This window comes from Petaurus breviceps, unplaced genomic scaffold (genome assembly GCF_028583685.1).
Source record: "Petaurus breviceps papuanus isolate PSGF00001 unplaced genomic scaffold, PetGlider_PUasm1.0 90849, whole genome shotgun sequence".
Classification (NCBI taxonomy): Eukaryota; Metazoa; Chordata; class Mammalia; order Diprotodontia; family Petauridae; genus Petaurus; species Petaurus breviceps.
This window is the reverse complement of record NW_027187361.1, coordinates 16,357,763-16,380,865: the sequence shown is the minus strand read 5'-3', so window position 1 is coordinate 16,380,865 and position 23,103 is coordinate 16,357,763. Positions and strand designations below refer to the sequence as shown.

The following is a 23,103-nucleotide window of genomic DNA, read 5'->3' as shown; positions in this document are numbered from 1 at the left end:
ATGAGGCACTCTATGAAGCAGAGGTAAGGAGGGACAACATAAGTATTTACCTTATTTTAGCTGGAGTTCTCATTTGAGTCTTTATCTAACATGCTTATGGCTAAGTCATGAATGTATTAGCTTTCTGGCAATACCAAGGCATTACCCTAGTCTATACTTGCCAAACAAAGGATGTGACCACTTTGAAATTAATGGGACGTGGATAGGAAGACAGCATTACCTTCGCATTGTGGTTTCACAAGATCTAACATTTGACAAAGACAATCTTCAAATGGAAGAGGCTCAATTGCCATATTATCCAGTTTTTGGCACTGCTCCTCATAAAAATACTCCAGCTCATACATTGATAACGCTCCATCTCCATCAAGATCCATGCAGCGGAACCAATATTCAATACTGAAATTATAGACATGTTAATGGAAAAAAACCAAACAAAAACAAAAACTGATTTTCCCCAAACAATATAAAAAGCAAGCAACCAAATGGTTATCAATTACCCACAAAACAAATCATACTGAATATATCTTTTAAATATATCACAAAATAAAAATAAGATACCTGGTTGGAGTTTTTTTGTCTTCTTCAGATATCAAAAACCAGACAAAATCAGCATAGCTTATTTTTCCTTCTTTCTGTACTTTTCTTCCCCTTTAATTCAGTGAAATAATTAAGAAAAAGATAATAAAATGTAAGAGAAAATAGCTAACACTTCAAATAGCATCAGCTAAAATGGTTAACTAATCCCATTACTGTTACTCTATATTTTACAAAACTCCTAAAGGTACAACCCTAAAACCTAAGTACCAACAGATTCTAGTTGATTCCTAATTATGTGCCATATGCTCAAACTTTGGAAAGTGTGCTAAGGTAAGAACTACCTCATTTCTTTCACTTCTCTTTCATGTTAGTTGACTATGTTGGGGTTGAATGCTTCTGTTTCTGACCGATTTAAATAGTCCCACATACAATTATATTGTTTGTGTGTGTGTGTGCGTGTGTGTGTGTATTCCCCCTCTTCCCACACAAACACGTTTTAAGAGTCTTGTGATTAGCACTGCCGATTTAAGACACCCTGCTAGTTTTTACATGTTGGCTCTGACAATGTGCAGCTTTGTACATGTCTGAAGTGGCAAACCACAAGATGACATGACAGAAGTGAAGCAGTGAAACTCTAAGCTGAGGATTCCTGATTGACTGGGTTTATTTATTTCCTTTTAAATTTTTGTCCAGGGGCGGCCAGGTGGCTCAGCGAATAAGAGCACCAGCCCCACAGTCAGGATGACCTGGGATCGAATCCAGGCTCAGACACTTAGCACCCACCCAGAAACACCTGGCCGCATAACCTTGAGCAAGTTACTTAACCCCAGTTGCTTTAAAAAAAAAATTTATCCAAGCTTGTGATTCCACTTGCCAAAGGAGAAGGTAAATAACCTAGAAAGGGCCATTTTTCCCTAAAAATTTGTCCCTTTCTCTATCTCTGCTGATCTAATTTTGCCCTTTTCTTGAGTTCTTGGCTCTGGTCCCTTTAAAATGATAATGCAAAAACATTCAAGATTTTTTCCATTAATTTTTTTTTTTTAAACTGAAAAATTAAATGGGCACAAATACATGAAGACACTAAAAATACTATATCATTACTAGAAAGAACAAGACTTTTTTTATTCTTTCCTGCCCCACATTCAACAGAATGCAGATGAAAAACTAATTTGTATACCCAGTTCCAATTTTGTCTCTAAGTTTGAGTCCTGCATGTTCAACTCCCTTCCATATACCTTGACCTGAACATCCCAGGCTGAACTGACCATGTTGGCCTTCTTTCCAACTGCCTCGTTACTGTTAAGGGCGTTACCATCCTCTCCTCTTTCATTTTTCACTCTTCCTTCCTTCCCTCTTCAATCCAATCAGCCGTCAAGTTCTAGTGATTCTTCCCCCACAACCTTTTTTCCATATGCCCCTTTCTATCCATTCACAAAGCTAGACATGTCCTTCATTATATCCAGCCCTGACCGTTCTAGTTGCCGCCAGTGCTCTTCTCCCGTATGTTCCCCACACAGCTGCCAGAACAATCCTTCTAAGGCACAGACTGTTGTCGTCGTCCAGACGTTCAATCCTGTCCTATTCTTTGTGACCTCATGGACCACAGCCCACCAATACTGTCCGTGGAACTCTCTTGGCCAATAACAGGGAAGTGGTTTGCTATTTCCTTTCCCAAAGGATTAAGCAAACAGAGGTTCTATGACATCACTTATAGCATAAGATGCAAACTCTCCCACATGGCATTTAAGCCCTTCTATGATATGACTCCAAACGACCTTACCGTTAATGTCACATTATGCCCGTTAACAGATCTGAAGGCTGGCTCCCTCCATCCTTGTTCTATCCTCTATTGAACGGAGCCCTGCAGGTCATCCCACTGCTTTCATCTTTGCCTGTTGGGTTTATTCTCCTCCCTCAAGTGCTAACTCTCCCTAAAGCTTGCCTTAATCAACAACTTAAAGCATTCACTTTATTTTCAACATGACCTGAAACATTTACCTGGATCTCTATTTTCCAGATTTTTATTTTTATACTCCTGCTGCCTTATATACAGACGATGGTTAATAAATGACAAACTGAATTTAGATAGAAAACTGACAATTTCCATTTTAAAATGTAGATTTTGTCCATTTGAAAGATAACCTATAACGGAGATTTCCAGGTAGAATAGGGACTAACAGCTCTTCCATATATGCTCCAGTGAATATTTGAAAAGAATCCTCAATAAATCAAGGATTTAACTTAAAAACAAACAAAAAAAAACCCACCTAAAAACCTAAGAAGAAGAAGAAGTTAATGCTTCCATTCAGAACTGAACAAAAAAGGCGGCCAAAAGCCAGCAGAGGCGAGCAGAGATAGATGTGGAAGCCCATGCAAGTGAGGAGGGGGGCACGGAGTTGTCCTAGGGAAGCCAAATCAAACTCAGGTAAACCAGCTACAAGTTGGTAGAGGCAGGAGAGGAGGTAGATTAGGGAGGCCAGTAAAACTCCCTCATACAAAAGGGGAAACCTTGCCGAAGTAGTGGATGCCCTAAAAAATAGAATGACGCAAACAGAACATAGTGACTCCATGAGACAACAAGAAATATTTGAACGGTCAAAATAATGAAAAAAAAATAAAAGAAAATATAAAGTATCTACTATTAAAAACTGGCCAGAAAAACAAGTCAGGAAGAAAGAGTTTAACAATCATCAGACTTCCTGAAAACCATGACCAAATAAAAAATCTGGATACCTTATTTAAGAAATCATAAAATAAAACTGCTTCAATTTTTTAAAAGCAGAGACTAATGCAAAAATTGAAAGAAATCTACCAATCCTTTCCTGGAAGAAATTCCAAAATGAAAATATCATAGCCAAAATCCAGAACTTAAAAAAAAAATGCTAGACAGAACATATTGGCAAATTACCAAGTAAACATACTTATACAACACTTTTCTGCAATTACTATAAAGGGGAGAAAAATCCTGGAATGCAATTTTCAAAAAGTCTTATAATCTTATGAGGGGGAAAAAATGGACCTTTAATAGAGCAGGAATGTTCAAGTATTTTAGATGAAAAGACCTGGGTTAAGTAGAAATGTCAAAGTTTCTTGATGAAAAGATAAGAGCTGGGAATGCAGAAATGAAGAGAAAACTAGAAAGGTAAAGACATTTGAGCAATAAGACGGGGTTACATGATAATGAAATCTTTACTAACAGGAGGAGAAGAGCCAGATGTCCCTTCAGAATGCCATTATTTTTAAGGGTCACAAAAGGAGAGTTAAGACAAACAAGGCTATGGAAGGGGTGGGGAAGCTTCGCCTGGAGGCCACATGTACCCTTCCAGGTCCTTGGGTGTGGTCCTTTGGAGAACAAATCCTTTTATTAAGGCATTTGTTCTGTGAAGTTTGGATTCAGTCAAAGGGCTATACTTGAGGACCTAGAAGGATTTGTTCTATAAAACTTGGACTCAGTCAAAAGGCCACACTCAAGGACCTGGACTCCCCGTTCCCCCACACCCAACATATCTTTTAGGAAGACGATATAATCATGAAATGGAGAGGGAGAATGGACAATGAACTCTTACTAGAACTGTATAAAGGAATACTGAATACATACATATGCAGATTTTGGTGTAGAAACATATTTGTCTCCATTCCAATAAGTGGAGACTAAGTTAATACTCAAGAATTATTGGGTCAAAGAGGAAATCTTAGAAACAGCACTTAATCTCGTGAAAGGAAATCAGATAACATGAAACTTTTGGGATGGAGCCAAAGTAGACCTTAAGGGAAAATTTTTTATCTCTAAACACTAATAAAAACAAAGAATAGATCGATGGATATAACATTCAACTAAAAAACTATTAACACAAAACCTCAAACACAAAAATAAAAACTTCTTAAAATCAAAGAAGACACTAATAAAACTGAAAGCAAGAAACCACTGATAAATAAAACTAGGAGCTGTTTTTGTTGGTTAAAAAAAAAACCAACCATAATGGGGTGGCTAGGTGGTGCAGTGAATAGAGCAAGTGGCCCTGGAGTCAGGAGGACCTGAGTTCAAATCCAGCTTCAGGCACTCAACACTTACTGGCTATGTAACCTTTGGCAAGTCACTTAACCGCAATTGCCCCCTCCTAAAAGCAAAAAATAAAAAAATAAAAAACCCATAACAACAAACTAGATTAACTGTAAACTAAGAGAATTTTAAAAGGGAGAAAACTTAAATTGCCAGGATCAAAAAAAAAATCACAACAAATAAAGTAAAAATAAAGAAAACTATTTAAAAGAAGTTATTTTGCCTCTATATAGTCCAATAAACCAATATATCAGATGAATATCTACAAAAATACATAATACCTAGAAGAAAAGAATAAGAAATAAAGGCTTTAATTAAACTCAATCTCAGAAAAATGAACTCCCAAAAGAAAAAAGCCCAGGAGCAGATGGATTTACAAATGAATACTATCAAACATTCAATAAAAATTAATTTGAAAGTGTTTGGTATCTAAGATATATAAACAATTTACAGATATGTGTGTAATTAAATAAACATAAATACATATACATGTGTGTAGGTACATGCATGTGGACACAACACATACAAGCAGTTCTCAAAAGAAGAATTGCAAAGTATTAACAAGCACCATATGAAAGAATGTCCAAATCACTAATAATGAGAGACATGCAAATCAAAATGACCCTCACACTCTGAAAACTGGCAAAAATGACAAAAGATGTGGGGGCGCAGCCAAGATGACAGTGGAGAAGTAGGAAAACTCCCTGCCCCACCCCCCCATAACCACCTCAAATACCTATAAAAAATTACTCTAAACACACTTTAGGGCCACAGAAGCCACAAATTGACAGAGATACAAATCTCCCGCTAAAGACAGCCCAGCAGGCGGACAGAAAGCGTTCATCGCAGCCTGCTGGGAGCAGAGCCCAGCTCTGAGTGAGCCTGTGGTTTTAGCCTCAGGGAGGCCCTACAAGCCATGGCTAGAGGGACGTCAGGAGAGCAGATCACCAGCAGCTGTGGCGGTTTCCATAATTATCAAGCCACAGATGCCAAAGACAAAGTAAGAGGTCAGTGTAGACTTTGGGAACAGGGAGTCTGGGAGTGCGGTCCAGCCTCTGCCCTGGGACAGAGAAGCGGTTGAGGCGCTGCGGCTGCCACTGCATGGCTGCTTCAGAGCTCCAGGCCTGCAGCGTGTACGGGGACCAAGCACCAGTCTGAGGGGTAATCGCTCTTGCTTAAACCTGCGTGGATATGAACTGCTCTCTAGGGTGGAGGTCCTCGGTGTGTGACCAGTGAGCCAGAGTGTGTGGAGACCTCAGAGAGGGCCGCCAACTAACAGCTCCAGCAGCTGAGAAAACCCCAGTGATTTGGGACAAAGCTCTACTCTCTGGAAGCAGAGTTCTACTGTGGCAAAAAGCTCAAAAGTCAAGTAACTGAGTGGAAACATGAGCAGGCAAAAGAGGCAAAGCAAGCACAGCAATCCAACTTTGGATTCCTTTTTTGGGGACAAAAAGGATCAAAGCATGGAACGGCAGGAAGACAGTGAAGTCAGAACTCCTGTACCAAAAGCTTCAAAGGAAAATACAAGCTGGTTACAGGTCATAAAGGAGCTTAAGAAGGATTTTGAAAACCAAGTAAGAGAAATGGAGGAAAAATTGGGAAGAGAAATGAGAACAATGTAAGAAAATTATGAAATGAGAGTCAACAACCTGACTGAAGAAAATAACACCTTGAAAAATAGACTAACTCAGATGGCAAAAGAGGGTCAAAAAGGCAAGGAGGAGAAGAATGCCTTAAAAAGCCAAATTTGCCAGATGGAAAAAGAATCTCAAAAGCTCATTGAAGAGAATCATTCCTTCAGAAGTAGATTGGAGCAAATGGAAACTAATGACTTTATGAGAAATCAAGATGCTGTTAAACAGATGCAAACAAATGAAAGAATAGAAGACAATGTGAAATATCTCATGAGAAAAACCACTGACCTGGAAAATAGATCCTGGAGAGATAATTTAAAAATTATTCAACTACCTGAAAACCATGATCAAAAAGAGAACGTAGAAGTCACCCTTCAAGAAATTCTCAAGGAAAACTGCCCTGATGTTTTAGAACTGGAGAGCAAAGTAGAGATTGAAAGAATACACTGATCACCTCTTGAAAAAGATCCCAAAAAGAAAACTCCTAGGAATATTACAGCCAGCTTCTGGAGCTCCCAGATCAAGGAGAAAATATTACAAGCAGCCAAGAAGAAACAATTTGAATATTGTGGAAACACAATCAGGATAACACAGGATCTGGCAGCTTCTACACTGAGGGAGATTGAAGGGCTTGGAATATGATATTCTGGAGGTCAAAGGAGCTGGGATTAAAACCAAGAGTCACCTACCCAGCAAAACTGAGTGTCATGTTTCAGGGGAAAATATGGTCATTCAATGAAATAGAGGACTTTCAAGCATTCTTGATGGAAAAATCAGAGTTGAATAGAAAATCTGACATTCAGATACAAGAAGCATGAGAAGGTAAACAGGGAAAAGAAATCATAAGGAACTTAAAGTTAAACTATTTACATTCCTACATGGAAAAATGATAATTATTACTTATGAAAGTTTTCTCAGTATGAGAATAGTTGAAGGGAACATAAATGTGTGTATATGTGTGTATATGTATATGTATACATACATATATATATGTAGGTAACATAGACAGAGGGCACAGGACCAATTGAATAGGAAGGGACGATACTTAAAAGGTGAAATTAAGAGGTGAGAGAGGAATATAATGAGAGGAGATGGGGAAATACAGAGTGGGGTAAAATCTCATAGAAGAGGCAAGGGAAAATGGTTACAATGGAGGGGAAGAATAGGAAGGCAAAAGGGAATGGATCAACTTTACTCTCATTGAATTTGGCATAGGGAGGGAATGACATACACACTAAATAGGGTATCTCACAATACAGGAGAGTTGGGGGGAAGGGGATGAGAGGGGGAATGATGGAGGGGAGGGCAGGTTGGGAGGGAAGGAAGTTAGAAGCACTCATTTTTGAAAAAGGAAAGGGTCAAAGTAGAGAACAGAACAAGTGCGGGGAGGGATAGGAGGGAGGGAAATATAGTCAGTCTTTCACAATCTATCCACTATGGAAATGTTTTGTGTAGCTACATGTGTACAACCCGTATTGAATTACCTATCTTCCCAGTAAGGATGGGTGACAAGGGAGGAAGGGAAAGAATCTGGAATTCAAAGTTTTAAAATCAAATGTTTAAAAATATTTATATATTATTATTATTATTTTACATGCAACTGGGAAATAAGATATACTGGGGTATAGAGATCCATCTTGCCCTAGCGGAAAGTTGGAGGGGGCATGGGAGAGGATATAGGAGACAGCAGATTGGGGGAGGGGTATACAGTGGGATCGCTGTTTTGGGGTGGTGGATAGGGGAAAGATGGGGAGAAAATTTGTAGCTCAAAATCTTTTGGAAATGAATGATGTAAACTAAAAATAAACATAAAATTGAATTTAAAAAAATGACAAAAGATGGCAATAGTCAATGTTGGAGGGATTGTAGGAAGATAGGCACACTGGTGCATTGTTGGTGTATGTGTGAATTTATACAAGGTAGAATTATGCAAATAAAGTGCCTAAAATGTCCACACTCTTCAGTGTTCCTCAAACAAGACACCCTTATCTCCTGATTCTGGTCATCTTCATGGGCTTTTCCCTATGCCAGAAATGCTATCCTCATCATTTCTACTTTCTGATTTCCCTGGCTTCCTTCAGGTACCAGCTAAAATCCTGCCTGCTACTGGAAATTTTTCCTGCTCTCTCTTAACTCTAACATGTTCCCCAAATGAATTATATCCTATTTATCCTGTACATAGCTTCTTTATATGTTGTCTCTCTCATTAGACTGTGAGATTCCCCAAGAGCAGGGACTATCCAAGCACTTAGCACAGGACCTTGCATATAGTAGGCGCTTAATAAATGTTTACTGGCTAACTTTGGATCCAGAGATTCCATTATTGAGGATTATACCCCAAAGAGGCCACTGAAAAGAAAAAAATCCCACCTATTCCAAAAATATTTAACACAGCACTTTTTGTGATAGCAAGAAAATGGAAAGAAAGTAGATGCCCATCAATTAGAGAACAGCTAAGCATGGGGTAAAGCAATTTAACAGAATATTATTGTGCATGAAATGATGAATGTGATGTAGCGTAAAGATAGCCAAGAAAATAATATGCACCAAGACAAGGTAAACAGAAAGAACAATCACAACCCCCCCCCCCACCACCACCACACAAATAAAAAGTAAATGTTACAAAATTATACAGAATAAGCATGGCTCCAAGGAAGAGACATGAGAAAACAATCCTAATCCACTCCTTTACAGGGGGCAGAAGGTCCACAAGTATTGAATGTCACATGTATTTTCAGACATTTTTCCATATAATCACTAATCATATGGATTCTTTTTCCTTTTTTTTTTAATAAAGATACAAAAAAAAAGATACAATAAAAATAAAGATTTTTTTAATAAAGATATGGAATCCTGTGATGGGGGAAAAGGAGGAAAACTGGAAGAAACTATGGTGATGTGGGGAAAAAAAAAGACAACGAAAATATTTTTAAAGCAATTAATATGAATATTAATAAACCAATAAACTGGATAAAAAAATAGGATAAGAAGGAATCTAACCAAATTGGATACTAGGAACAAAAAGCACAGAAAGATGATTTTTTTTTGCTTTTTTGGAGGACAATTGGGGTTAAGTGACTTGCCCAAAGTCAAACGGCTAGTTTTTGTGTTAAATGTCTGAGGCCAGATTTGAACCCATGTCCTCCTGACTCCAGGGCTGGTGCTCTATTCACTGTGCCACCTAGCCACCCCAAGCACAGAAAGATTTAGACCAAGGCAGGGGTAGCAAACCTATGGCCTCAAGGTTGCATGTGGCCCTCTAGGTCCTCAAGTGAGGCCCTTTGACTGAATCCAAATTTCACAGAACAAATCCCATTAATAAAAGGATTTGTTCTGTAAAACATGGGACTTGGTCAAAAGCCCACACCGGGGCAGCAGAATGCAATGATGTGAGCCCCAGAAAAAGAGGCGCTGCAGGAGCAGGAGCTCGGGCAGGATCATCACAGCTCCTCACCTAGTTTAATCTGGAACTGATAACGCCCCTCTAGGTTGCTGTCAGGACCCAAAGCTCAACAGACAATTCCTTCTGATGGAGGGGTTGGGCTGTGCCTTACCTTTTAATGATAAGGGGGTGGGGTGGCCTACAGCAGCAACTGGCTTCTTATGCCGGACATACTCCTGACTAGCAAACAATGACAGCAAATACAGAAGAGAGTTGCACTCAGCTGAACCAATTCCATATCCTTGTTAAATATACTTTCCATGGTATCCCTAAGTAAATGTTTTTGTTGGCTGCAAGATGGCCCATAAACTCTACGTTTTTTTCCAGTCTCAAATCTGAACAATTTACTGCTGTGAGAGAGACCTGGTCCACGAGAGATATTAATTACCTACCACTGGACCATTAAAATATAACAAAAATTGTACGATCTAGATTAATTTGAGATTCAGTGTCATACCAAATTACCAAAAGATTACATTGTAGAAAGAAAAATAACAGAATTCACTGGAAAAAAGAAAAGGACAGGAATCCAAAGGGAAATAATGGAAAAAATGAGAAGAGGACCTAGCAATCTGGACTACAAAGATCTCAAACTGGACTACAAAGCTATAATCTTCAAAATTATTTGGTGCTGGTTAAAAGACAGAAAAATTGATCAGTGTTAGGACCCTAAGACATAGAAACAATGGAACATAGTAGCATGATGTCCAATAAACCCAAGGATGCTAACTATTGGGATAAGAACTCAGTATTCAATAAAAACTGCTGAGAAAGCAGTCTGGGCAAAAATGCGGTTTAAACCAATCCATCACACCATACAATAGAGTTAGCTCCAAATGGATACAAAACCTATACAGAAATGGTCATATAAATAAATCAGAGGAACAGGTAAGGGGATAACTTTTCCAACTATGGATGGGGAAGAGTTCTTGATCAGGGGACAAGGAGGTTCACAGGAGGTAAAAAGGTCAATTTTGATTCCATGAAAACTGAAAAATTTTGACATAAATAAAAGCAATGCCATTAAAATTAGAAGGGAAAAAAGTTAATGGGGAGGGGGGGCCATTATAATAAACTTGTCTCATAAATGTCTGATATTCAAGAAATAAGAGGTACTAATTCAAATATAAAAACAAGATGCATAACATAAGTGTTAAATGGGTATAAAAACTGTTCTCAAAAGAAGAAAGTCAACTATCAACAACCACATGAAAAAATGCTCAAGTAAAATAATAATAATGTGAAAATAAAAATTAAAGTAACTCTGAGATTCCACTTTGTCCAGAAGACTGGCATAGATGACCAAAAAAAAGAAAAGAAAAATATGACAACTGTTAAAGGAGATGTAGAAGGCCATGCACGTTAATGATTTGTTGATGGAGGTTCAGTCATTCTGAAAAGCTATTTGGAATTGCGTATAGAATTATAATTCTACATTGTAATTACAACAACAGAAAGTCACTGAGCTGAGGACACCCTCCAACCCAGTGAAACCACCAAGCAGAGAGATCAAATAACGAGGGAAAGGAACTATGTGTACAAACAAACAGCAGCAATGTGTGTGTATGTGGGTTTTGTTTTGGGGGGGGTGTTGGTTAAAGGACTGGGGTGGGAAAGATTGGGAAGGTATGTATGGGAGTAACTAATACTGAAGAAAAAAAAGTGAATCATAAAAAACAAAAACAGGCGAAAACAGAAAGAAATCCAGCAGGGAAATGGGGGCACCACTTAACTAGGTTAAATTTGAATCACACACACAAAAAAATCTATCCTTTCTTTCACTGGCATAAATAAGAGAGTTGTGGAAATAACTGAGGTTAGCTTAGAGTAAAGTAACAAAGGAACGGTAAAATTATTTGTTAGGAAAGATCACAGATATCTTTAGAATCTGATCTTTCTAAATCTGATACTTTTCAAAAACAAGTTTGGGGGAAAAAAATTCCACCTATTTACAAAGAAGCTTATATAAGTTCCCTTACATATTCCACACCCAAAAATTTTTTTAAAAATTATTCACAGTAAATTATTAAGAATTTTAAAGTTAAGTACCTTTAAAAAGAACACCTGAAGTGATCAAAACGACAAAATTAAATATTAAAAACTAAAACACGTTAGACTTACCTTGTCACAGCTCCTGAGAATATTCTCTCAATCATCCTACTGGAAATAGCTGTAAAAAAATAAGCTGACTTATAATTTGCAGCTGCATCATAAGTTTTCAGAAAGCAATTGATTATGACAACGGCACTGTTGTAGAACTTCACATAATATTACATTTTTGAAAGATAAGAAAATTAAGGCTAAAAGACTACTGCTTGCTTCTCTTGCTGCTGCATTCACCAGTATTGTTATTAGAACCATTTTACAGTCTGAAGACCAATTCAGAGATTTTAAGTGACTTGACCAAAGTCACGTAGTAGTAAGTGATATGTATTGGATTTAAAATCCATTTTTCTAAATCTTCAATTTTTTTCTTTCTATTGCACTACTTGTAAGGTAAAATAGTATAGACCATAGTTTTAACAGCCTATATTATAAAGTAACTAGGTAGGGAAAAAGATAAGAGTGCTGGACCTGGAGTCAGGAAGATTCAAATTCAAATCCACCTCAGACATTTACTATCTCTGTGATCCTGGGCAAATCATTCTGTATGGGGAAAGGTTTGTCTCAGTTTCCTCATTTGTAAAATAAATATGATAATACCACATACCCTCCTGGCCTGTTGTGAGAATAAAATGAGATAATATTTTAAAGTGTTTTGCAAACATTAAAGTCCTATAAAAATGCTAGCTATTGTTATTGTATAATTTTTTAAAATTTACTTTTTGCTTTAAAATTGTTTTATTTTAAAAACTTGATTTCACTTAGATGTTTTATAACAACTGTTAGTCTCTCTCAAAGTTCTAATTAAGTTTCTTTGTTCATTCATCCTCATTCACTTTTTCTCTTGTATGGTTATAGCCAATATGTATTCCTTTTTTTCCTGATTTACGTTAGTTCATAAAATTCCCTCCAGATTTCTTCATATTTCTTATACTTATTAGTCCTACCTGAATATTTAATGATATTAATTTATTTGCTACATTTACTTATTATTGGACATGTGGGATGGAATTTTTGTTTTGCATTTACATATAATGCCGCCATGAGAGTTTTTGAATGGATAGGTAAATTCCCCTAAAATGAAATAACTGGCTGCCACGGGGTCATATTAAGCCTGATGTCTTTTCTAAAAGACAATTTCCCATTGTTGTTTACTCTGGGTCACTATGGAACAGAGAGATTTGCTGTCATACTTTTCTGACAACCTGATGAAAAGCTTTTAAAAAGCAGAAAAACAAAAATGGAGAAATTAATGAGGTGGACATGTTCATCATAATGGAATTTTGCCATCTCAGGCAACCAATAATCCAACCTTTCCAAGACGTAATCACTGAAGCTCCTTAATTACTAGCCAAGGAATCAGCTAAGTGTGAAGCATTCAGAAGACTGTGTGGACTCCCTTAAATCTTCGGGATTAATTTCATAGGAGATTCTGTGAAGCTGGAATAATTTTCTCTTAGAAGGAGAGTATGTTTTGTAGGTCCAATAAAAAATGTACAAATTGTGGGAAATGTTACAATACAAATAAGATTCCAATATGATTCTCACATTTAATTCAAATTTCAGGCTTCTCTGGAGAGTCTAAAATGTGATCGATATACACAAAACTGTTTCAGGAACACATTCCATTGCAAAAATTAAGATAAAATGAATTTTTAAAATTCAATGATATGGAAGTTAAAATGACCCCCCCCTCAAAAAAAAAAAAGATGTTTCTATAGCAGAATTCAACAATCATTACTGAGTATCTACTATGTGGGAGACACTGCAATATGTTAATATAAGAAAGCATATTTTGTTTAAAACTATAATTAATTATTATAACATAATCTTAGAATGAATGTAGCCATAGGTTCAAATATCAGGTGTAGGTAAATGTAAAAAAAATTCTCTCCAAATATCATATGGGTTAAGAATATCCAAGCTGTTTGGGGAGAGGAGCCAAAAACGTGAGTGAGTTGCAGATTATATAACATTAAAAACTCCCTGGACAATTCTGTGTTTTTTTCTTGAGGATTCCCTTGCAGACGGAAACTGGAAATATTTTAAATGTCCAACAACTGCAATTATGACTGACGGGTAAAAGGAGTACAAATTCGCATGACTGGGAGATCTGCTATCATTCTATGTCAATTTGCCACAGAGACAAAGTCTAAGAAAGTATTCAATAAATAACTTCCTGGAAGAGGCCAGACTGAGAAGTGAATTATCTATAACTGGAAGACTGGACTGGCAATAACAGGAGGAGAAAGTATGAAGAATTTGTGAATGAAGAGAATCAACAGAGGGGTAAGAAATTAGGAAATGTTAAGTGAGAGACACTAGTGAATGGTAAGTCTTGGGAGAGTTAAAGCAGGGTGCTATATACACTGAAGGGAAGAAGACTTTTTTGAAGAAGGGAATTCTACAGGCAAAGACTCAGTGTAAAGGTAGAAATGAGAATAGCTTCAAATAAAACCTGAGAGAAGAGGACCTCAGATTCCAGAAAAAATAAATACTTGGTTTCTCCAATGACTAAAAGTTAATACTCACTGAGCCTTAGAAAACTGAATTAACAAAAAAAAGGTAGGAATTAACCAAGGACAGGGGAAAAAAAAGAAGCCTAAAAGTGGATTAAATAGGAAAGATGAGAATAATACTAATGAATGTTTTGTCAGGACAAGTTAAACTTGTAATGTGAAATTGTGAATACAGCTACAGCTTACTAGAGTTTGAACTTGCATTCCTTTAAGTACAGTAAAATGGTAAAACTGTTTATACATTTTAATAATAGCCGCCTAGGTGCCATATTTCAGTATTTGCTTTTGGGACTGGGTACCACAGGAGAAACAAAAGAAGCTATGAATTCTTAAAAACCCAGTCTCTGGAAAAGATATGTCCATAGCAGGTTTACTATGAAATTACCTAAGTAAACAGTCATGGAGTCATGAAAGGATGTCTCTCTTTAGGATCTGTCCACACAAACCCAGTGACTTGCCATAACGTGCAGAGTGTGAATACTGTGTGACTATTTACAGATCTGCTATTTGTCTTACCATGGTCATTATGTCGGGCTAAGTCCTTTGGATCAATAAAGAGATCATGGTCAGTGTCTAGTTCCCAGAATTTACAATAAATGACATAAAAATGTTCATAAGAGAAGTACTCTGTCAACTGGTTAATATCAGCTTCCTCTTCCAATAGTGCAACATTCTGTTGGGGAAAAAACGATCCATTAAGACATCTGGCAAGGGGGTTTTCAAAGACAAAAAAGAAAGAAACAGAAATCATCGATACTCTACTATTAAAAAATGTTCAAAATCTTCAATAATTGGAGAAAAGCAAATTATAACAACTCCAAGATTCTTTAACGATACTCATCAAATTATCAAAGAAAATTCAATGCTGGGGCAGCTATTGTAAAACAAAAACATTATTCTGCTGCTGGAACTTAAATTTGTTCAGTCATGTTGGAAAGCAATATGGAATCATTTATTCAGCACGAGTTATATACTCTTTGATCCAGTAATCAGACTACAGGGACAGTATTCCAAAGAGGTTATTGTTAATTTTCTATTGATAGGGAAAAAAATAACTATCTGAAATATTTCTTGCAGCTTTATTTTTAAAAGCAAAAAACTGGAAGCAGATTATATTTCCAATGACTGGGGAATGGTTGGACAAATTATCACATGAATGTAAAAGAATACAGTTACACTATCAGAAATGATCATGAAGCATTTAAAGAAGTATTCGAATTCTTAAAAGATGAGAACAGAGACAAAAGAACATTATACACACTGACAACTATGCAATTAATAACAACAAGTGTCACATCCATGTTAAATACAGAAAAAAAAAAAGGAAACAAAGGATTATAAAAACAAGGACAATGCAGATACCAGATTCTTCAAGCTGGGGTCGAAAATTGATAAATAAATTTACAGATACAGATACAATCTATTACAATCTCTTTGGGGGGGGGCGATAATTTTGTACAATCCTGCTACAATGGATCACTTTATGTTCCTCATCCATAACCCTCCATGTCTTTGTACTGGCTGTCCATGGCATCTATGATGCTTCTCCTCCTTACTTTTGCCTGTTTCCTTTTTACTTAGGGACGCTGAAGAAGGCCTTTCTGAATTCCCTGAAATACTAGTGCCTTCTCCTCTGAGATTATCTTCTTTGAGGGCAAGAACTGTTTGCTTTCTGCCTTTGTATCCCCAGGGCATGTATATCCCAGGCACAGTTTTTGGCACACAGTAAACACAATAACAAACTGATGACTGGGTTCTTTTGTTTATGTCCTTGATTTTATATTTTAATACTTGCCCTTGGAGGTAAACTAACATAAAATTTATATAACTTGACTTTTTTTAATATGAAAGCTATTTGTGGCCCCTGCCAACAACAGGTGAGGTTAAATCTGAAACTGGTATAACATTTACTTTAGCATGAAACTAAACTTCTGTATTTGAAAATTTTGAAAGCTCAAAGAATAGTTAGCTAAGACTGCATGATTTTGAACTCTAAGAGAGGCTGTCTTGCCACCCAACACAAAATAATAAATGATTAATCTGAATTAATAAGATTAACCTGAATTGATATTTTAGTATTTTAAAAGATGGTGATATGAAATAAGTAACTGCCATTATTTCCATGCAGAAATTTACAGATTTAAAATTGATAGCAATACAAAATTCTATAGGTTTCAAGTAGTAAGATGTCAATAAATTTTCTGAATTAGTAGAAACTACATTTATTATCCTCATAAAAAGGAAATATACCTGCAAAAAACTGCTTTTTCTCAGTTCAGTACAAGTGATTCTCCCAGACCAGGACCTATTTACTGTATAAAAAATCCGTTGTATAACCTGCAACAAGTAACAATAATTGTGTTAAGTTGAATGAGCATTGCTGTATTTTGATTAAAATGGGCTCTCTTTAAAAACTGGAAGCCTCATGTAAGTAGGATTTTTAAAAATCTACACCTCAGATAACAGTTTTTATATTCACGCTTCTGTTCTTCTATAACCATTAAACTTGTTTTAAGGTCTCTCTAAAACATGAGTATAAAAATGCATTCTCTTTAATTTTTGCATGTAAATCAGTTCAAATGTTGCTAAACAAAAAACACAAGAAACAAGAAATGTTCACCTATCTTATCCTATGACTTATTTATTTAGTACTAAGATCAAAAGTTCTTATAAAATGGTCATTGCTGTTTTATTCACAACACAAAATGGTAGAGTGAAAATGGAAACTTCTAATTGCATTACAAGAAAATCTGGTGCTGATCTGAATCTTGAAGCTGATTTAAACATGTCTGGGGGAAAAAAAAAGTTCCTGTAGAAATTTACTTCAGTTTTTACAGTATGGAGGTAAAATAATTCCTCGCTTGCCGTGCCATAATTTTCTAACTGGCTTATGCCTTAGAACATGTCATCCACATGTCATTAAGTCATTTGGCTATTTTAAGATCTAAAAAAGATAAAACAATGTTGCCAATCAATACAACAGATTTATCTTTAAAATCTAGGTTGTTTAGCAATAGGAAATGACTAAATTAATTTTAGTCTCATGTTGCACTGTTTATTCAGTTCAATAAGAACTTATCATATATGATGTCAACTCATATTTATAGAATGTTTTAAGGTTTATAAGATCCATCCTAGGTAATAGACCATGAAGGAATATCACAAATTATAGGTTTTGTAAGCTAGAAAACAAAAGAAGCCTGAGGCTAGATGAAAAGCACCTGTGGTGATTAGGCATTAAAGCTCAACAAACAATAATGATGATGATGATGATGATGATGGCAATAATAATAATAAACAACCACTACAAAAAGAAGTCTTGAATACACACTCCACAAAGCCTTTAAAATGTTGGTTTTGGAGAAAGGAATGTTGTTAAATTAAGGCATTTTAAGTTGAATTCTCTGTGTCAGCTCACCGACCTTCCTCTGTTTATCCTTTGCTGGGAGGCAATATACATTAAAACAGTCAAAAGTAGAAGAGAGAAGAATCATCATCCGAGAGTCTCACTACACTTGCTAGTCGTACTTCAAAAATTAGGCATTTATTGAAGTGTTTACACAACAATATTTATCTTCCAAATATTTCTAAAGGCTCCCTAAATTTTCAAGTCCTTCTCTTCTACCCTATGAGAAAGAATGAGGGTCAGAGAGTCCATAAGAACTTTAGATGGTGAACAGAGCATATGGAGGTGAGAGGAAGGTGTTCTTCAGAATTTAACTGCCACTGCAATTTCCATGTGAACTGACTGAGATTCACATCTGGAAAAATTTATAGCTCAGTAAGGATAGATAGGAAACCTTACTGAAGAGTAAACCAATGGAATAGTGATTATTTCTCACTCCAAGTTCATTAAGTCTTCAAATATACAGGCAGATCCCAATTTAATCTTGTTCCTTACTTATGAACAGTCACTTCAGAATAACAGCATTACATGCAGAAATAAGTTTTGCATGATTGCACGTCTATAACCTATATCAAATTGCCTGCCATTTCAGGAACAGGAAAGGGGTGGGAGAGAGCAGGGGAGAAAAATCTGGACCTCAAAATCTTGTAAAAAATGAACAGCAAAAATTATCTTGACATACAACTGAGAAAAAATAAAATACTATTTAAAAAACAAAAATAGTAATAGGATCACTATTTAAATTTAAAACTGAAAACGATATTGGATGAGATTGAATCCAACTTCCTCATTCTCCATATAAGAAAACTGAGGCACAGAGAGGCTAAGTGACTTGCACAAAGTGAGACAGCTGGTACACATTTGAACCCAGGTCATCCTGACTCCAAGTCCTGTGTTCTATCCACCATAACATAATATCTCTAATGAAAGCAGTAATAATAATAGACATTTACGTGGTGCTTGAAGGTTTGCAAAGTGTGTTTTGGTTTTTTTTTTGCCTTTTGGAGGGCAATTGGGGTTAAGTAACTTGCCCAAGGTCACACAACTAGTTTTTGTGTGTGTGGGTGTTAAGTGTCTGAGGCCGGAACCGAACTCGGGTCCTCCTGACTCCAGGGCCAGCACTTTACTCACTGAGCCACCTAGCCGCCCCTGTTGTCTTTCATTTTGAAAAGGGCTAATGACATCACAGGATAATGTCATGACTTGCTTGTGAATTGTATTTAAGTGAGGCTGAGTTACACAAAGTTAGCAGCCTCACTCTCTACTGCAGAATCATCTGGGTCCAGTGGCAAGACAAAAGTCAGGAGGACTGGAAATGGCCCAGGATGCAGTGGATGACCTTGGCACCCTCCATGTCTGACCAAGCTTTAAGTGTGCCCCAGAGCCTGCTTTGGCCCATCTTCATGGCCACTGGAACAAATTATTCTCATCCGCCCATTCCACTGAGGGAAGTTTTCCCATGCCTGGAGCAGACACCCCCCTAACTTGCCAATGGGTTTGAGACCTGTCAGTTTAGCCCATCGGCCAAGATGGTTTACCAGTATGTGGTTGCTGCACACGTTACAGCTTCTGGGAGCCACATGTGAGAGTTAGATGAAAGGTGAATGAGCAGCCCTGAAAAGGGCTGAGCAAGTCCTCATACCAGAGGTGCTGGTCTTCTCTCAACACCCCATACACTCTACATTGACTCTCCTGTCCCAGCAGGGTGGCTGAGCAGCCATTTGCATTTTCCTTCCTTCCTTACTACTGTGGTTTGGGATTTCCCTCCCCTCCACATTCCACTTCAGTCTGAGACTATTCTCTCTTTCAACCCATTACTCATTTCTAGTACCTACCATTTACCTTACTCTAGTGCCATTTACATGGTGGACATGGAGGCCCTTCTCACCACCCCTACACCCATTCTAGCTTGTGACTCTCTTCATCATACCCCAGCTGCATTCTCACCCTGGAACTTTCCTCAATACGCTGAAGCCTTCTCATTCTGGAACAATACGCCTCTGTCATGCCGGCCCCTTTCTTCCACTGATGAATTCCTTCCTGGGCTTCCATTTTTAAGACTGGGTGCTGGCTGGCCACGCTTCGTGTTTCTCCTAGCTGTGTCTATGACTCCAAACTTTGCTATCACACTCCCAAAAGGATACCTATTCTTCCTGGTCCTCCCCTTTCTTTTCTCCCTGTTTTCTTTTCCCCCATTAGAATGTAAGCTCCATGACCTCAGGGGATGCTTTTTTTGGCTTGTATTTGTACCCTCAGTGCTTTAGTACAGTAACTAGCACAGGATTAGTGCTCAACAGATGCTTGCTGCAAAACCCCTTCATCCTTGACTACTACGTTTTCCCTCAGTTCCTTCTCACCTCTTGAACCTTCAACCATGGCTGTTCCTGCACACCATCATCAGTGAATTTAGGGATGGTTCTTGCTTCTACCACTGGACAAATGCGGAGGCAGAGAGAACAAATTATGGAATACTCCACAGTGGGGGCTGAATTGGTTAGGAAGAGTGTGGGGAGGGTAAGGGCAATGGGTGTGTTACTGGTGTTTCAAGTTGAAACTCAAAACATTTTCCCATAGAAACAACATCCTATGAGGTGGTTAGGGTCTATGGTGTTATTAGTACAATACTATATTTTGAAAGCATTATGGTTTTTGTGGGCTTGCTTAGGAATCTCACCACCACTTATAATATTAGTTCCCTGAAGAAATATATTTCAAATTCCAATAAACTTAAAAGTGAACTTTTGGAATACAATCCTTTCTTTGTAGAATATCTACATATTAAAATATATTCAGTTGGTAGCTATTTGCTAGTTATCAGCTCCTACATAAATCAACTTTTTTTATTTTGTGGGAAACATCACTTTACTGATATATAAAAGTACATCATAGCTTATGTACCACAATATCCTGCACTTTCATCATATTTGACTGTAATCAAGTTAACTGCACCAGAAATGAAGTCAAACTAATGGGAGCTAGCATGAAACTGAATTATGAAACTGATGAGTGGCCTGACTTAAGATCTCAGGTGAGAGATGGCCAAAAGAACTTATATCCAAACGTTAGATTCCATGAATTCAGTAGAGGGCAGACTTCTCAGGTTAGTAGCATTGCATCTGGATTAGAGGTTAGGCAAACTGGCAAGGCGTCTTCACATTAAAATCACTGTATTACACAGAGCTGGATGGGAACTCAAAGGCTGTCAAACTGAACTCCATTTTACAGATAAGGAAACTGAGGTTCACAGAGTATAAGTAACTTGTCCAATGTCACATAATATACTAAATAGCAGAGTTGGTTTTCAAATCCAAGTTCTCAGACTCCAAATGCAGTGTTCTTTGCAATATGCCATGCTTCCTTTCAAAATTAGGAGTAGCAAAAACAGTTTAGAAATTAAATTTTCCTAAACAGAAAAACCACGAATTGTTAAATAAACTAGATTAACAAGAATCGATTGTCAATTATTATTTGTGCTCTGAAATAACACATTAATAGTTTTAATATACATTTACTCATTATATACCAGAAAATTAAGATTTTATCTTTATATTCTGAAAATCATACTAAAAGAAAAGTACTAGAATTTGTCAAGTCTTTGTATTGCACAGAAAATACAGTTCAACTCTAAGGGAATTTTCCTATTTATTTCATAATATAAGATGTCCCAAAAGCCTTAATGTAGGTCCCAAAAGTCTTAGTGTGGCTTTAACCTTTAATAGCTTAAAACCACACTTTTGGGACAACCCAATAGGCAGCACTGAATTTAAGTCCTAGAAAGTTCATCACCTAAAAATTAAGGTTAGGAGATTCTTGCCTTTGAAAAGTCTTATTTCCTTCATAATTTCTTTATAACTGATTTACACGGTGATTTACAATGTTTGCTAGGTGGAAAAATGATAATTTTTCATACAAAGAATACTTACTGTGGTAATATACCGAGAATGAAATTCAGATGCTTCCTTTAAAAATGATAAACCGGGATGAGTATTCACTATATCCTATATAAAAACAAAAAAAGAGTTAATATGTACCTAAGAGATACATGGAATGAATATTCTATAATTCATTTCAGTGACAAAATTAATCAAGGAAAAAACCAATATAGCTCTTTTTATATAAAATGTCAGTCTCACAGGTCTTTATGTTTATTCACTCAATCATTTATTAATGCCTAGAATTGAGATTTCATTTTGTTAAGATAGTGAGGGAGATACAAATGAGCCTGTCTTTACTCTCATGTAGTCTACCATCTATCAGACAAAATTCTCTCCGGTAGTATATTTACAGAGTCAATTTTCATTAATTCAATAAACATTTAATTCCTACTTTAATGTGTTTAAAGTACTGTATTAAAGTGTCAGGAATACAAAGATAAAAATGAAAGCCTCTGCCCTCAAGCACGTTATATTCTATTGAGGGAACATGTAAATAAATACAGCGTAACTGTGCGACCGTTCTTTAGAAGACTGAAACTGATGGATGATCTCACTTACGTGGCTATTCTCTTCAATGATGCACATCACAACACACCCATGTTTTTTCACCTCGTATAACTCTTCTCTATGTCCTCCTACAAATCCTCCAGTAGTTCTTTATGGTTTCTAGGGTCAAATATGCATCCTCTTTGGCTTTTAAAGTCTCTGATAACCTGACCCCTTCCTACCTCTTTCACAAAGTCTGAGGATCAAACCTAAAATATCCTAAGAATGGAGCCACCTTCCACAAAGACTTTACAAGTGCTCGGTGCTGTCCAGCTTTTCTTCCCATCTATTTTGTCTCAGGTGCCACTTGTGCTCCTCCCTTAATGCGGTAGGGGTTCCGCTGTTAGAGAAGAGAGCTCATCACAGAAACGTTTACAGATTATTTCAATTCTTTATCTGTTCACGTCTTCAGGTTTTATCCTTAAAAAGCCTTGGAATGATTTTGTTTAATTGGATCTCTCATCAAGCTTTCTGTAAAGTTGCTTCTCCCTCCATTCTTTTTCATTATTTTAAATGAAATAATACTTCCCATTATTTTTTCTCCACCCTCTGCAAAATTTTAAAAATGAGCTTTGTATCCTAAAATGGCTGCCACATCCTTCTCATTGGCAAGGACGGCAAGTGTTTGTTGGTTGAAAAAGTTCGATTTTTAGGTTTTTTCTTCCCTTGAAGCAATGAGTTTACATTTCTTAAAATTCCTTGATGGTGATAATCTCTGTCAATGTCTGTCTTTATTTACTTCCCATTTTCAGTGTCAACAACTTGTTTAAAAAGAACAGGTTGTGGCAGTGCTTCAACTGCATGAAACATCTAGCTTTGATTCTTTTAATTTGGTATTTGATTTCGATCTTTGTCCTGCAATAAGTAGATGGTCTGAATATACACACTGTTCAGAAATTATTTCTACATAGGTAACCACAT

General features: G+C 36.8%; 1 protein-coding gene across 3 annotated transcripts in view; it reads right to left on the bottom strand.

Annotated features, from left to right (window-relative positions):
• The window catches only part of PPP2R3B (protein phosphatase 2 regulatory subunit B''beta), a 105,937-nt gene that overhangs the window by 28,628 nt on the left and 54,206 nt on the right, over positions 1-23,103 (bottom strand). For all 3 annotated transcript variants that reach the window (XM_069072909.1, XM_069072908.1, XM_069072910.1), the window contains exons 5-10: positions 21,625-21,699; positions 16,546-16,632; positions 14,812-14,968; positions 11,795-11,843; positions 559-648; positions 221-396 (exon numbers count right to left, since the gene is read on the bottom strand). In XM_069072909.1, the coding sequence (XP_068929010.1) occupies positions 221-396; positions 559-648; positions 11,795-11,843; positions 14,812-14,968; positions 16,546-16,632; positions 21,625-21,699 (634 nt within the window). The remainder of the gene's footprint in view (positions 1-220; positions 397-558; positions 649-11,794; positions 11,844-14,811; positions 14,969-16,545; positions 16,633-21,624; positions 21,700-23,103) is intronic.